A 17,769-nucleotide genomic window follows, 5' to 3' on the forward strand; every position below is an offset into this window, starting at 1 on the left:
AGAGTAAAGCTAGCATGCCATTCTTTGTTTTTGTTCCAAGGCTGTTACTGATACAATTACCCAGCCAACGACTAAATATAAATATCATATATTAGTTATTTTAATTATTTAACTATGTTATGGATATTAGCTCAATTTAACAGTAATATTCGTCATAAATTATTTACTTATATTCAAATTCGTAACTTATTGCTAAAAAGCGCTACATAACTTTAATAAATTAACAAAACTAAAGAGAAGTAAATAAAAATATTTCTTATAAATTCCTTTGAAGCAAAATCGAATTATTTTGTTGGCAAATTAGAGCGAGCGATGAATGAATGTTTCTCAACGTACCTTCATGATTTTGCACTGGGCCACTCCAGTTACGGTCAATGGCACACCCTGAGCCGTTTCAACATTCTCGCACATTGGATTGAGCGTCATCACCTCCAGCGAAAGGCGCTGCACATCGGTCACCAGCCACCAAGCCCATGCCCAACCACCAACAATGGTGCGCTTTTTGGTAGAACCACAGCAACCACCTGCAAAGAATGGAAGAATGAAAGAGTTGTTATTTATGTAATATAAGTTTAGGGCTTGTTGTTTAAGGCCTCAACCAAACTATGCTACAACAATGGCAAGCGTGCCTGATAGTCAGACTCTAAAATAAGAATTCGAAGATAATAATAACAATATTAATAGATTGGCGCTTCCAAAACATGCTAAGCATACATCAAAATTTAGCGAATCGTTTTTTTTAAGCAGATTTTAACCTCTTAACTTGCACCGTAAATTATTTTGAAGAATTTCCTTAAAAATGGCAGAAGATTTAAATGATCTACAATAATGTTAAGCAGGTAATTTTACTATTTACCGAAGATTAAAAAATTTGATGCCTAAACGTTAGTACACTGGTTCGAAATTTGGGAGAGTGTGAGGGCCGCTTAAGAGAAAACAAATGTTGTCGGTTAAAGTGGTGTTATTTCAGCATGATCTATACACTTTTGTACGCAGTGAAGTCGGTAGATAAAGACATGGTCTTCCAATGCGTTAACAGCTTCTTTTGGAGATGAAAGCCCTTGTCCGCGAAGTTTACGTACGATTTACCAGAACAAAAACTAACCCATATCAATTCGATGTTAAAAAATCATTTGTGTGACTGGATGTGTAAAAGCTTGCATTGGCTTGATGAAAGACGATTTGTCGTTTTTCCATCATCCGCCCAAGACGGTTAACATTATTATTATGGGGTATATTCACCGTGACCTCTAAAGTGATCTATTGCGCGTGACCCTCCGCCCTTTATCGGAACGCGGTTGATGTAGCATAGCTCTTACAATGGCGTTTTGCGCCATAGAAGGTCGTCTCTGACTAAAATTAAGTAGTTTCGTTGAAGCTTATTTTGAAGCACAGATAAATTCTTTGGCTTGTCTCTGCCTTGGGCATTCCATCCAGAGCCTGTTGAAAAAGTTTTCCACCCAGTTATTTATGATCCCCTTTTTGTGTGATTTGGTGAGCCTACAAAAGGGGTCTGAACCATGAAATACCGTGGTGGCCTGGTTTCGCTAGGCACGCAGCCTGCTATCCCTGCCTTCTATCATGTCCCTCATACCACGGAACCCATCCTAATATAACTGTATTCTTGGCTCCGAGTTTAGGGCATTAGGGCAGCCTGACTGTCCGAATGCAGATCTATTTCGAAGATGTGCCTTTTCTAAGCCATGAATCTCCGCTTGAAAGACAGTGGGTTAGCTACCCATTGTTATAGATTTTTTGAAGTTCGGCTCAAATATGCCAGCCTTACTTCTACCATCATCAAGTTTGGATCGATCTGTGTACCAAACCTCCTCATTATGATTGGTGTATGGGCTTCCTGCATTCTAGAGAGCTCGAGAGCTAAAAATTTCGTAGAAATTACTAGTTTTGCAACTACTGCATCGCGCATTTGCAATATGGGGTTATTAGGAAATTTCATTAGGACCTTCATGCGATACGGCATATTTTCGATATTCAGATCGGAGTTGTTTCGGATTCTCAGGGCCGCGGTAGTCGCCTCCTTTTCTATTAATCCTGCTTTGATAACCCTACTGATGAGCAGATAACCATACGTCTGTGAGACGTATCATCGTTTTCTTGGCTCAACTTTATGATAATAACGATTTTTTGGAATATTGTTTTCAAGTCTTTAAATATCAGAACGAAAAATGACACTGAAGATGGCACAACGCCGAAACCGGTTTGTCTGCAAACCAAACTTGACAAGGGATGACGGAAATTCGTTCCAAAATAAATCATCTTTAAATATCTATTTATTACTTAAATGCATTTTATTTAGAAATATTCTTCATTTAAAATGGAAACCCCACAGCTTTCAATCTTCATTTCCAGAAATAGAGAGCGAGGAGTTTAAAAAGAATACGTCTCGCAGACGTAGGTTATCAAAGCAGGGTTAAAATATGAAAGGGAGGTATGCCAACCACTGCGCTGAGGGCAACAGCAGGACAGGTCTTCATCGGTCCAGTTAAGCCAATGCAAATCATTCGGCGCAATTTACTTCGTTTTGTGCTTGTGCTATCGGATTTACGACAGTATTAAATGACCAAGAGGTCTTTTGGGAGTTAGGCCCCATGTTCTACCAAACAGTCGTAAAAAGGCAAATAAAGCCTTCATCGTCTTGTTGATAGCAGCATCCAAATGTGCGTCCCGGTTGAGTGTTTTATCGAGTTACCCCCCGGTACATATTTTGCCTCACTGGAAAATTCTATTTCTCTGCCGCCCAAGTAATTTTAGTCATAGAAAACTTTCTTTTTCGGGTAAATGGTACAATAATAGGTTTTCTAGGATTAATACTTAGTCCTTTATTTTCACACCATTTCTGTGTGATACGTAGGGATTTTTGCATGCGATTGATAGTGGTTTCGCCATGCAGCCCTGTCATGCAGATTACTAGATCTCCGCGAAGCCTTGAGTTTCAAATCCTTGACCGTTCTGCGTGACCGTAAAAATAGTCAATAAAAAGTGTGAGAAAGAGTCCACCACCTTGAGGGCAACGCCTTAAGGCTGCTATTGATTCAGCCGTGCTTCCTACCCTGCTGGAAAGGACAAGTTTGTAGCAAACTATTAACTAACTAGCAGTCCACTAGTGGTAACTATTGATTAACTATTTCCTTTGGCCGTAATTAATTTCTTTTGAAGGGCGATGACCGCAAACTAGTGATCCCTGGTTTCCTCTGCATTAGATGTCAACTAAGTTGTAGCTAACTAGTTTTGCACATAAACTATATATATATATATAGATTGGCGCTTACACATTGGCGCAGAAAAAAAGAGTATTGAAAGTATTCTTTATAGGATGTTTAAACTCCCGATAACGTCTGCATGACTCCTGCACGACCTTATAACTAATTTAAAGTTAGTTTTGTCATGTTAGAAGTTAGTTATTTATCGAAATCCCGCAAAAAAAAAAATTGGTTAATTTTTTCTGCAGGGTAAATACATGCTGATTTTATGTGTTCTTAGCATTGATAGAACCCATTTATTTATTACTAGCTGACCCGGCGAACTTCGTTCAGCCCAAAATTTGTTTTTTTTTATTGAAACATTTGGTACAACGTTTTCACCAAAATCCACGTTCAAGTTTGGTCTTGTGGTTTTTAGAAAGCATATTCTCCATCAGAGCTGGGTCGTAATGATTCCTATAGGAATTAAATTACTCCCAATTACAGATTACAAGGAATTGTAATTAGGAATCAATTCCTTCAGTCCACAGCAAAGTAATCGATTACTTTCTCAATTCCTTGGAGTAATTTCAAATGTAATTGTTTTTTTTTTTAATTCCATTACAAGGAATTTCATATTGTAATTGGAATAAATTACGTGCTAGTAATGTAATTTTTTTTTCCAATTCCTTTGAAAGGAATTGAAAATGTAATTGATTTTTTTCAATTCCTTTACCTGGAATTGCAAGAGTACTTTCAGAGTTTTTTCAATTACTCAAAGGAATTGTAAAAGTAATCGAGAAACTGAAAGTTCATTCACGAATTTACAATGTGGAATTTTTGTTGTGGCCAAAGATTAAAATCGAAAGCACACATTGGAAATCTTCTATGTATATCTATATATATAAAAATTTTATGTTCGTATGTCACGGTCATCAAAACTCGAGAACGGCTGAACCGATTTGAATAATAATTATATTTTTTTTATTGTTCGGTATAGTACCAAAACCAATGATATCGCAAAAATTTGGAGGGTTGCCACCTATTTTAAAATTTGTAAACCCAATTATATTGATAAAATTAGTGAATTATTACAATATGGGTATTAAGTTAAAGAGGTTTAAGAAAGATAACTGTTGGAAGTATTTTTGACGAGGGTTGCCACCTATTTGAAAATTTTAACTCAGTCAAATTGATAAAATAAAAGAAATATTGCCATGTGGGTGTCAAACTAAAGAGTTTTAAGAAGGCTTAATGCCGAAAATATGTTTGAGGAGATTGCCATCTGTTTGAAAATTTAACTAAATTACATTGATAAAATAAATAAAATATTACAATGTGGGTATCAAATTAAAGAGGTTTAAGAAAGATAACTGTTGGAAATATTTTTGAGAGGGGCTGCCACCTATTTGGAAATTGTAACTCAGTTAAATTGATACAGTAAATGAAATGTTGACATGTGGGTGTCAAACTAAAGAGTTTCAAAAAGGCTTACAGTCTACCATGAACACTTCCAGGGATATGCAATATGAAAAGTTCGGTTTATATGGGAGGTGCCACGCCCCATTCTCCAATCATGCAAATTTTTCTCCATGAGTATGAAATTGATCTTATATATGTATGTATCCCCACACCCAGATCTAGTCCTCTACCACAAATATATGCAGATTGAAAAATTCGGTTTGTATGAGAGGTGCCACGCCCCCTTTCTATATCGAAACTTTTTTTTAGCCTATAACCATCCTTGGAAAGTCTGCAGTAGATTCCGAAATTTAAAAAAAGTTGGCACGGCCTTTCTCGAGCTTTGCGAACAGAAAAAAACGGCTTTCAAAATATATATTAGTTAGTATAGACTAACCAATATCTGCTTGTTTTGCGGCTTAAAACATTACTAACGATGAAAATCGCTGGATAAATAAAGTTTGATTTTTTTCATTCGCAATGAAAACTTAAAATGAAAATAACTTAACTGAATGACCTTATCTAAAAAAAAGGTATACAGATCCGTAACATACTACTTAAAATTAATTTTACGTCTCTCGGCGTTTTTTTGTGTAATTTTAGCGTCGTTACAGTGTTATCATCAAAATTTAGCCATAGCAATGCAATTTGTTTATAAAACTTTTAGGAGGTATAATCTCCAGTCCGGCAGGGCTCGTAATTCACGCGGACTCTATCCTCATTTGTAACGCAGGATACCAGTAAGAGTACTTCAAAGGCCCCAGAACGCACGCCATTTTGGGTAGAACTAAGGGTACCATAATATACAGAATTAAGTCAGTGAATTTTTATAGATACGCAGGGATTAGTCTAAGAGAACAGCAGTGCCCAAGGCAGCAACAGTCCGTGCGGGTTAAGCCTGCTTCGACACTTATGGGTCTCATCTGCCGCGAAGCGCGTTCGCGGTAGGATCTGGAAAATTTAACCGCTACCCTATAAACTTAACAGCTACAGTTTAAGTTATTCAGTTTTCTTAAAGTCCAATTAGTAATACTACTTAGGTATAAGTTATTTATTCAAGGCAGTTAGCAACCAAGAAAAATTTAACAAAGCTATTGCAATTCAACAGAAATTTTTTTTTTTATAAATTTTTCGATTACTTTTTAAATTACTTTGAGGAATGGAATTCGAAAAAAATCAATTACATTTTCAATTCCTTTCAAAGGAATTGGAAAGAAATTACATTTTCAATTCCTTTCAAAGGAATTGAAAAAAAAATTACATTATTAGCACGTAATTTATTCCCATTACAATATGAAATTCCTTGTAATGGAATTAAAGAAAAAAAACAATTCCATTTGAAACTACTTCAAGGAATTGAAAAAGTAATCGATTCCTTTGCTGTGAACTAAAGGAATTGAATCCTAATTACAATTACTGAGGAATGTAATTGTAATTGTAATGTAATTGCATTTACCCAGCTCTGTTCTCCATTAATAATAATAATAGATTGGCGCTAACATATATGTAAGTGTTTGGCCGAGCTTCTCCTCCGATTTGTGGCGTGCGCCTTGATGTTGTCACACAAAGCGGAGGGACCTACAGTTTTACGAAGAAGACATTCAACAAGAATTATTCTGTTTAGTCGCCGTAAATCAAAGAGCGCAATAGTGGTAGATTTAACGGTGGTAATTTGACTTTGATCCCTGGTGTCCCCAAATGACCTCACTTAACGATTTTTAGCAATAACTCGACTGCAGCGCAGCCTTGCGGATCTTTTTTGCAATAGTATTGTTCATATCGTTAACAAAATACATCTCGATTAAGAGGCGAATCGGGTCAAAAATACGATTTTTAGTAATAATTCGACTCCAGAGCTACACTCGAGCAATTTTTTTCGCTGCAATATTTACCTCCCTCCACGTTACCAATACATGTTTTGAATATTAGCCATCGTGATCCCTGGTGTCTCCAAATGACCTCACTTGTCGATTTTTAGCAATAACTCGACTGCAGCGCAACAATATACATCTCGATTAAGAGGCAAATCGGGTCAAAAATAAAATTATTAGTAATAACTCGACTCCAGCGCCACCTGGCGTTTTAAGTTGGGAACCTCGTTTAAGAGGAGATCACTCACAAACACACGGACCGAAGAATTATATATGTATTTACAGAAGGCGCCACGCCCCTTTTTCCAATAGCCCCCACTTTACTCCATGAGTATGGGATTGATACCATATCAAGTTCAAGGACTCTACCACAATTACTTCCCGAGATATACGGTATGAAAAATTCGATTTGTATATAACGAAATTATTATCAGTCTACAACGAAAAGGTGTCCAAAAATTCAAAAAAAATAGGTACACCTCTTTGCGAGATCACCTCTTATAAAAAGATGGGACTTCTCTTTAAATTATTGGTATAGATAATAAATATACGTAAATAGCTAATACCCGATTGCTTTGCGGCGTCTTCAAGCACCTTTCTCATTGTAAAACACTCATTAAATTCTATTCTATATATATCTATAACACGTATACCAAATTTAAAGCAAATCTGGACCCTATGTACAATTTTTTTGACTAGATCGATCCACTTCCCGAAAAAAAGCAATCAGATATGCTAATCTAGGCAAAAAGCTACCAACGTAAAAAATTTTAAGCAAATCGGACCATAAATACGATTTTTCGAAAAGATCGATCCCTGGTCCACTTCCCGGAAAAAAAAGAATCAGATATGCTAATCTAGGCAAAAAGCTACCCATCACTGAGGGGAAAAATTTTTCCACAGAGCCCGTTAAGTTCATGGATTAATTCATGCCTTAATCATTGCCCTGAAATGCAAGCACTTCAGTACCAAAGGCAGTGTGGGGCGGACACACTTACCACCTCGCCAGCCAGACTTGCTTGACCAGCTCGAGTCACGCAACCTACTAAACATACCAGAATACACATGCTTGACCGCACAACTAGTAAGATTTGCCTTCTTCTTTTACACTTTTCCACGGTTCACCACAAAATTTACACCGTGTTTTACAACATTTCCGACATTGTCAACGTACCTTCACGTCTTCCACATTTTCCAACATTTTCCAACAGTTTTCAACATTTTCGCCCAGCTCATTTCCTCATTCATTCTGCTGATCTCGCTAATCTCACAGGTCCTACTAGCCATACTGGGGAGCGACTTCCAGCCCGGGTCGACAATAGGCATGGAAATTGCTCCTTTTCAGGTTTTCTACACCCGTTCGAATAGCTTGACGAGCCACATTCTTCCTTGCAAATCTTACCAGCTGTACGATCTTACATGTACATCTAGCCTGCCTTTTGGCCTTGTTCGTCTCACTAGTTTTGCTTATCTAGCCAACGAACACACTCCAGGGACATCTGATCGCCCGCGGAACCTTTTTTATTTAAAAGTCTTAGGTATGACTTTCGAAAGCCGAAGACTCTTCTACTAATTGAGCCTCCGACCGACTCAGGATTGATAGCCTTTGACTGGGGTACCCGGGATTGTGACACCCGTAGCCTCGCAAACGCGAAACCCCCCTGAGTTTGTTGGTACGGTAATCTCCACATAGGAAACTGCGTAAGCACATGTCCTACACAGGTTCCCATGCGGAGCATCCCTGTTAGTTCATGCTGACATGGAAGCCCCTAAGGGCCACTTAAGATCTAGCCCCGCGACAAGGACACCAACGCGCTAAATGCTGTGCTTTTACCGTGTCATTTATGTAGTATAATTTACCAACACCCTCCGCTGACGTGCGCATTCACACCAGGACGTCTGCAGAAAAGTTCACCATCCGCCACAGACAGTCCCTGTGGTAGGCTTCGTTTTTCAGCGTATGACCCTTGGTCTGGTGTTACCAACACAAAAGTCAAATTTTAATTCATCGCAAAATAGCATTGAGTCCGGTTGCATACCTTAACCTCGGGATTTTTTTTTTGTAAAACAGTAAGATTCTACACAAAAAAAAGATTGTGCAACTTAATCCAACAATAGTTTGAATAGCAATTGTAACCCAATTTTTGTAATTTTTTCCTGGTCCAGTCAAGGCTCACCTGTTTCTCGATTCTGTCAGACCATACTGTAGACAAATTTTTAACCGCATTTCGTCGATTCTTCTTTATGAGTGAGGTACAAATGCCCAAATCGCGTGGTGTTATTTTCGATATGCGGTGGTTAGGGCAAGTACTTGCCTTTCCAATAGGTATGCTAGCAGATAGAACACTCGTTCCTACACATGTTCTGCCGGATATGCGTGTACAGTACTATTTATGAAAATTTTACGAACTAAGAAACAAAAGTCGTTTGGCTTTACATAGAAGAGGGATACATACCAGGGATGTTGCGAATGTGGAATTTTAGACATCTGCGGATGCGAATGCGGATGCGGATGTTTAAACGCTAACATCCGCGGATGCGGATGCGAATGCGGATGTCAAGTATTTTTATACCCGAGCGCACTTGTGCACAAGGGTTTTATAAATTTGTTCACATAACGGTTGTTCGAGAAAGATATAGACAAATATATACATAAATGATCAGAATGAAAAGAGAAATCTATTAAGCGGTGACTGTCTGTCCGTCCGTCTGTGCACACGATAACTCGAGTACAAATTGAGATATCTTAACGAAACTGGGTATGTGTACTTCTTTTGAGCGGTGGACGGATGGTACTGAAAACGGGCAAAATCAGACGATAACCACGCCCACCTCCCATAAGACGGCAGTTTTGAGAAATGCGAAAACTGCGATATTTTATTAACTACTGAAGCTTAGTCACTCAAAATTAATATTTACAATAATTTTTAGGCGAAAAATAAGAATATTATAAATTTTTGGAAAATGGGCGTATCTATATAAGTTTATCTCATTACATCTAACTGAACGTTCTACCGAAGATGTTTGAAATAGACGTAAAACCACCACTTCTTACCATGTAGCGGTAGTCTTCGGAAAGGTGAAAGAACTCTATTGAATACTTGCGCCGGGTATTTAATGTTCGGCTCCGCCCGAACTTTGACTATTTTACTTGTTAAGAAATAATTTAGGCGATCGGTTATTTAAATAAAAATGGAAAGGTTAGTAATTTTTAATAATGTTTTTTTTGGTATTTGAATTTAAAAATTGGAATGTTGTATTCAATAAAAAGTTTTTAAGGGTTGTAAATCAAACCTGCGCCACTAAATAACTACTCGCTCGAGGCGACAAACATGAAAAACTTTAAACTTGACAAAATTGTAAGTTCTTTTCGATTGACGCTGCACCAGTTGAGAGGTCTTTCAGTTAGATTTTTTTTTTTATTGCGGTGCAATAATTCTTTTTTGAGAATTGCATCGGGCTGCAAATGTCGGATGTATCCTCCTGACTTCCATCTTCACAACCTTGCATTATGGCAAGATCGTTGTTTAAACATTCATTAATTTTTAATCCTTTCTTCTGTGACTGAAATAGCTTTTAAGCAGAAATAACGAAAGAAGGTTACCACCTCTATTTGTATTTTTTATCATTTAATACTAAAGAAATTCATATACCAGACCCATGGTTTGATCTATGGTAATTAATTAACATTTTTTATTTTATTGAAATATTTTTCAATGGGTGGCTTTGCTCGTTTAGACATTTCCTTCATTTGGTACCAAACTTGTTTAATTTGGTTAAGAGGTTTGTTTATTATCCGGAAAAGACTTTTAATTGGGAATAAAAAATATTTGGCCAAGTTTAACTGTTAAAAAAAAAAACTGTTATTTTCGGTCCCTTCAATATTCGCATTCGCAAAAGATCCGCATTGATTATTGCGAATGCGAAAGCGAATGCGAATATTAAAGATAATGCGGAAGCTCCGCGGTTGCGAATGTGAATGCGAATATTCGCAACAACCCTGATACATACATAGAAAAGGTAATGCAGCATTTTCACTGCATTTTAAATGCAACATTTAGCACTTTCGAACATATATTTTCGAAGAGCGTTCATGTTATCACATTTACCAAATGAACATTTACACGAATTGGAAGTTGTAGGCTTTCAACAAACAGTCGTGTTCCAGTCGCTTATTCAGATCCGTATCTACCACGATCAATTCACACGGAGAAAAAACACCTACTCAAAAAAAAAAAAAAAACTATTAAACAACAAATTTAATACAAAAACCTTAATTTGTCGGTGCTATCAATAAAAATTGCCTAAAATAGTTATGAAACAAAACAAACAGAGTTGATCACAAATTGATTCATCACATAGATGTTGGATTAGCGGGACTTCTTTTAATCAAAATAATGTAAAATAATGAATGAAATCTCCATCGGCGATCACTGAAACGCAGCTAGCAACGTATACGCGAAAACTCAGTAAACCATGTTCGAATCGTGGTATTTTTCGGAGATCTCAGGGTTGCTTTTAGCATTTAGTTTCTAAATGCAGAAATGAAGTTGCATTTAGGTGCTGAATGTAAGGCTAACATAGAATGTTTGGAAATAAAATTTGTCAAGAAATTGTAGAGACCTTATAGCATTTTCGCTAGTTACTCAAGTGCTATTCAAAAATGAACAAAGGGTCAATTCTTGATCTGCGTTACTGCGAAGTTATAAAAATACACCGCATTTATTTCAGTGTTAATTTTATACTTTTCACTTCACTTCACGATAATGCAGAACGGGAAGGTTTGTAAAGGAGCACTGATATAAGTGTCATGACGTGTTTATTTATACCTAAAATATTAGTTACCTTCTCATTGTGGTCGAAGTACACCATAAAAGCTATAGATTCTAAAGTAAAATACTACGAAAGTTTGCATTTATTAACTGAAGATTCGTTTGCTCTTTTGCAAACCCGAAGAGATATTCGATAACGAAGAACACTTGTTAAGAGAAAGCGATTTTCACTCACTGCTTAACATGGTACATCGCTCATAAGAGCAGCTGACTGCCATCACTTGACAATTGTAGGCCAAATGTCATAACCAAGCAGACAATAGACAATGAGAATGGTAATGGAAGAACGTGTGTATGATTAATGGAGAAAGCAAAGCAATGAAAAGCGGAAAGCCCAATTTGTTGCATTTCGCATACGGTCAACAAGCCAAACATCATACGTGCGAACTACCACGTTGGGTGGCGCTCATCACATACGCAAAGAAATTATGATAGGTTAGACATGATGGTAATAGCACTGACATTTGAAATACATATAGAAAATGATGGTAAATTGTGAGACTTTTAAAAAACAATAATGTGAATATACATACATACATATCTATGCATGTACGCTCTATAATAGTGAATGATTAGACAATTGGTTATCTCAGTGCGCCATTTAAATAACCTCTGCATGTAATAATAAATTGTCATTTGAAAGCGGACAAAGTGGAGCAGAAACCCACCGGTTAAAACCCTCTTCGTTGCTCATTTCATTATGAAGCTCTTCATGTACTTGGTGCACAAGTGTATTGGTTATTGGTAAGAAAACGAATGTGTAGAGAAATTTGAAGAAAGGTAGCCGATTTTGTGGCATGGAAGGTACCAACTCGCTTGACGATCAAACAGTCATCGCGCATGCGTCAAGCGGCCTAGAAAGACCAGTTGTTAAGTTGTTAGCGTAGCGAAGCGAAAGGCAAATATAAACGAATCGGTATCAAAAAAGAAAGTGCACAAAATATTAAAAGAAATATTCACGTGGAATTTTACTTGTGTGTAAAATACGAAAAAAGTACAAATAAGCAAATTTTAATTTAGAATAAAGTGAAGTGAAAATCACAACAGCAGTTGGGTGTCGAAGAGTTGTAAAAGTTGCAAATAAGTTGGCTGCTTTACAACGATTCTGAAAGCATCGAACAAATTCTGCAAACTGAAAAATCTAGAATTATTGCAGCCAAAGGGAGAATAGCGAAAAATTGCGTTGCAGTTCAACGTACGTGGAGTAAGTACCGCAGGTGTGACGGCTTTAAAGTGCACTCAAAGAATACAACTAGCAAATGAAATTCAAAGTCACATTGAAATAATGAGAAATAGCTGGAGTACAATAAAAATGTAATAAATTAAAGTAAAATAGTAAATAAATTACAATACAAGTAATTTTTAAGCAAAAAACACAACCGACTTCAAATCTCATTTAAAAATTTAGGAGTGCCGTTAATTTCCTCATGATACAATGATCGGATTTAAACCAAATTAATATGGGACCACCTCAGAGACACTACCTTTTCGATAGAAAAAAAGAGTTCTCAAAATCGGTTGACGTGCTCCAAAGTTATGTGGTAACATACGTACAAAAAAAATAATATTCCGACGAATTGATAAACTCTCCTTTTTCTGCAGTCGCTTAAAACATAGCAAAATAAAGGTTTTATAGCTAAAATGTTGTCTGGACACACAACATTGCAAGTTGATAAAAGCGTGGTAAAAAGAAAATAATGGGGGTAACTAGTAAAAAAAAAATGTGGCCATTTTGGTGATTTCTTTTAAACTATTCCCCACAAATATTTGAATGAAGATTAACATTATGTTAACTTTAAAAAATGTAATCGTTCCCACCGCCTGCATTGTAGGGCGATCTAAAAGTTCCTTATGGTGGGAGTATTTGCTTCGTTCATGGCAGAAATGTTACTTTTGGCAAATGAAATGTTAGACGTTGATGTAAGAAAACCCAGGACTTATAGTCGCTTAAATCCTCGAAACAATCTGCTATCTCAAAGGGGGAAGAGTACTATAAAGTTTCTGCATATGTACGTACCATTAATCGAAACGGTCAAAGAAAATTTGAGGACGAGCTATCCCAAAGACGTCCTTAAATGTTTCAATCTAAAGCAGGGATGACATGATTTGTACATTTTCACAGTTACAGAGTACTGTTGTTTGGAAAGTTGTCATTCGGCTGAACTCATTATCGATCAAAATTTCTAGACAACACCACCCTGTCACTGCCAAATGTGCAAACCGTCTGATCCCTGTTTAAATCTGCAGTTACCTAAGCTCAAAATCCATTTAGAAGAAAAAGATACCATTGACCATTTCCTCAGATATCTAACAGCCTGGCTAAATTTTTTAAAATAACACTTTCTTTATAATAACAAAGCAGGTCCGGCAATGTTCAACTACGGTAAAGAAAACTATTTTGGTGTTGAACATAAGAGAGCCTTGCTCGGTCCTAGTTTATGGAAACTGCACTAAGATGATCCCTTCTGACTCTGGATAGATTATTTCAACAACTGCTTTGGTCATCGGTTTCTGGACAGTACCCAAGATGCGAAATCTTGCTTCGGTTAAATCATTGAAATGCTATGTTGAATTTGTGGACAGAGTACTCTTATCGAAAGAGCTCTTTTCTTCCGCCTGAATCGACTCTAAGATATAAAATCTTGACTAATGTAAAAAAAAGGTCTGTCCCGAGTGACCTAGGGAAATTTATATAGAACAACAGAATAAGGCCTTGCAATTATTCCTTTTTAAAAACCACGATTCACAATTCACTTCAGTCTGTACATCACACTGTAAAGAAGCAGCTTAGCATGGCTTTAAGCGCTTAAATATAGCGAGCGTTAACTTTATGTCTAGTGCTTTCCAGCTTTCCCTATCAGAACTACTATGTGTACATAGATCATAGGAAAACTGCCGTTTCGGAACCTTGTCATAATTTTCACAGAAAATAAGATATCTTTACAGCGTCTAATATCTATTAATTGTATTGGTCTTTATTAGGGCTCCATTCATTTTAACAATGATAGTGTGCAGAGACGGTTTAAGGCGCGAAATTAGTTAGTTATTAGAGTAAAGTGCGTAGGCCATTATTTGAAGCACACATTTGTAGGAGTTTTTCTTAGCTTTCGTTGTGAAGCACAGAGTTGTAATAAAATGAACATTACACTAATTTCCAAACAATTTATATGCGCCTGTACATCTACATACATACTTTTAACTTAAGTATTCTTCAACTAGGTCGTACCTATGTGGAAGTGTGGGCGTCTAGCATTATTCAAAAGCCGCTGCATTAACCTACTTTGGGCGTAGCATTTCTCTTCACTTACGCACATACTAAGGGTGACATAAAATTTAAATTTAGTTCCTCTATTAATAAATAGATAAGTATGACAAATAACTATGCAAATCAAAAGGCATCAGCATTTGATTTAAACAATTTGATTAACTGCTCAGTGAATAGCAAACCTGTACGTTTACTAACAAGGGCAAAGGGGCCTTGAACTTGACTCGCAACCAACTGCGATTATTTTGTCTGCTCTATTCAGCCACTTTTTCCTCATGCCAGCTGGTTTTCGTGGTTAATCGAGTTAATCCAGCCAACTCTGTTTTGCATACACATAGCAAAACAGAAGCAAAGATAAAACCTAAGAAGCGTTCAGAAATGAGGTTTGATTGCAAAGCGGTGCGAGTGGTAAATGAAAACCCGTTCTTTTATTGCATTGTTGCAAAATTTAAGGTATGTTTCGTAACAAAGTAAAACGTAAAAAGTGCGGCAAATGGAAATGTCAGTAATGGAAAGGAAAATTAGAGATAGTTATAAAAAAAAAAATTGTGAATAAGACAGCAAAGACATAAATACCTTCACACCTACTTATGTATTTAGCTTCACTGTATTGGTCAACGAGGAGTATATCGTTTTTTGTTGATAATTTTTTTTTTTGCTCGCTATTATTGCACTTGTTATGCCGCTTCGTGGCGTTTTAAAAGTTATGTAGTGGTATAGCGTTTAATTTCACTTTCAAATATTAAATCTGCTTGTTGCGCTAATGTATTTATTTATGTACATTAGGGGTAGGAATTTTCGCAAGTGATGCGTATTTTTAAGTTCCCAGCAAAAGCAGATGATGAAATGGTTTAAATTACGAGTATAATAGGAATATATTGTTGTGGATCGAAGCATGTAAGCTAGGGTGGTCCAAAAACGCTTATGAAAAAGTAAAGTCGGAATTCTTATACTCCCACCCCCTAGGATTGTTCTATACCGAAAAAATATACCCCTATTTTTTATTTTGAAATCAAAAAAATTCTTAGAGGTCGCTCAAAGCTCTCAAAGTTTTCCATGCATTTTATATGGGAAAAACAACTTTTCGTAGAAATGGCATAGAATTCTTGAAAAACAATATTTTTTCGACCGGAAAACTGTGTTTCTCTCCGAAGGAGATTCCCAATTATTTTTCTAACAATTTTTTCATAGTAACTATATTTTATAGGTCCGCCAAAACCCCAGAAATGCCAGAAAATGCAAAGGAGGATAAAGAAAAAATCTTTAGTATTAAAAAATGGTTAAATAGACAACTGCGTATTGTTATTGGAAGTTTCCTGAAGAGAACCAGAGTTTTCCTATCTAAAAATATTGATTTTCAAGAATTCCTTACCATTTTCACGAAAAGTTGTTTTTCCCCCATATAAAATGCACGGAGAACTTTGAGCGCTTTTGATTTCAAAATAAAAAATAGCGGTATAGAGTAGAGTAAAAACATCAATAGAACAGAAGCGTTATAGCCCAGACAGTTATTTAACCCCATTACAAACCTAATTCGGGCGCTAACTGCCGAATAAATTTTTTTTTAGTTATGTAAGTGCCAAAATTATTAATACACGGATTGCCAGCTGTTGGTTGTCTGTTATGAACGAAACAAAGATGCCTCCTACTACAACTCATTAGGAAGTATTTAGGTTGATTCCCTGGCCTAAGCAACATCCACAAATTATTGAAAATTTTTTTTCTAACAGATAACTCCCTTCGGCAGCCAATTTTCTCGCAATATGCCGCGTGTAGTTTTATTTTAGTTTTTATTTATATTTTTTAATATTGCCTCCGGTAGGGGTACAAGTTTAATCGGACTAATTGCTCCGATAATCCGGATTAAAGTTGTTATCTTCTATGCTTTTACTGTTCAGGATCTAACTTCGAACCGCCTCTCAAAGTGGTGGAATAGCCCATTCGTGCTTAAGCTGTAAATTCTTTGCAGTGTTCAGACTTACCTGCAATTGCAGAAGATCTGCTGTACTTTTGAGCTGTTAAAATAATTCTAATGCGTACTGCGAAAAAGGACTGAAAAATGGTTTATTGTTTAAATCGGGGATCAAAAATAACAGTTATTTTCGAAATTTCAAATCAAGAAATTAGACAGAAAGCATTTTTCTATTTGATATTTGAGTATATATGTATAGCAGTGTGATGATTGTTTGCTAAGGAATATTAATCTTAAATGATTTCCTGCTAAAGTCTAGACAAAGAAGTCTCTTGAGGAAATGCCGTGATGTTTTAATTTTTCCTAAACAAACAAATCGTGGTACAAAGATCAATAACTTTGCTTAAAAAAATTAATTGATTTAAATTTTTTGGATTTTTTCTAAAAAGTCGACTACTCGTCATTTTTTTACCGGTATTTTTTTAGTAAAAAATAACAGTTATAATTTGGTTCTTATATTTTCAATCTAATATAACAGTTAAAATTTCACTTTTATTTTTTTGATCAAAAGTAAAAGTTAAAATGTTACTTGTATTTTTTCGATAAAAAAATTCAAAACGTGGATTGAAAAAATTAGTTCAAAAGTTAACATTTACTATTGATGGAAAAATAAAAGTAAAAATTTAACTATTAGTTTTAATTAATAAATTAATTAACAAATTGCACCTTTGTTAAGTAAAATTGATAAACAACTACCTTCAACGCAAAAGTAAGTAACAAGTACTTTGCAGGTTAGAATTGCTAAGGGGGCATTTCAACATGATGAGTGGGACATATTAACTCGTTTTTGCTTAAACTTTAAAGTAATTTCTCTTCAACCATTAATTTTACAAGTTTCAAAATTTTAACACTTGAAGTCGGATATCAGATTATTACGAAACAAATAAAGTATAAAACTTAGTTATACATATAATTTACCCAATTTACCGAAGACAATTACGTCGGCCGCTGTGGTGTAGTGGTAAGCAGTGCGCGCTTTCACTCATCAGCACCTGGGTTCAAACCCTGGTCAAAGACACATCACAAAAAATATAGAAAAAGGTTTTTTCTTAACAGCGGTCGTCCCTCGGCAGGCAATGGCAAACCTCCGAGTGTATTTCTGCCATGAAAAAACAGCTTCTCATAAAAATACAATCGCCGTTCGGAGTCGGCGTAAAACTGTAGGTCC

At 36.1% G+C, this 17,769-nt stretch overlaps 2 protein-coding genes across 5 annotated transcripts in view; one reads left to right on the forward strand and one right to left on the reverse strand.

Moving 5' to 3' along the window:
* Window positions 1-17,769, reverse strand: part of LOC118748995 (flotillin-2) — a 516,275-nt gene that overhangs the window by 77,961 nt on the left and 420,545 nt on the right. For all 3 annotated transcript variants that reach the window (XM_036483772.1, XM_036483773.1, XM_036483774.1), the window contains exon 3: window positions 337-524. In XM_036483772.1, coding sequence (XP_036339665.1) covers window positions 337-524 — 188 coding nt within the window. The remainder of the gene's footprint in view (window positions 1-336; window positions 525-17,769) is intronic.
* Window positions 12,171-17,769, forward strand: part of LOC118748988 (glucose dehydrogenase [FAD, quinone]) — a gene marked incomplete at its 3' end in the record, with an annotated part of 30,751 nt that continues 25,152 nt past the window's right edge. Inside the window, 1 exon segment of one of the 2 annotated variants that reach the window (XM_036483762.1) lies at window positions 12,171-12,568. 2 annotated transcript variants of the gene reach the window in all.

The sequence above is a fragment of the Rhagoletis pomonella genome, unplaced genomic scaffold, assembly GCF_013731165.1.
Source record: "Rhagoletis pomonella isolate Grant_MI unplaced genomic scaffold, Rhpom_1.0 Rhpom_scaffold_00013, whole genome shotgun sequence".
Classification (NCBI taxonomy): Eukaryota; Metazoa; Arthropoda; class Insecta; order Diptera; family Tephritidae; genus Rhagoletis; species Rhagoletis pomonella.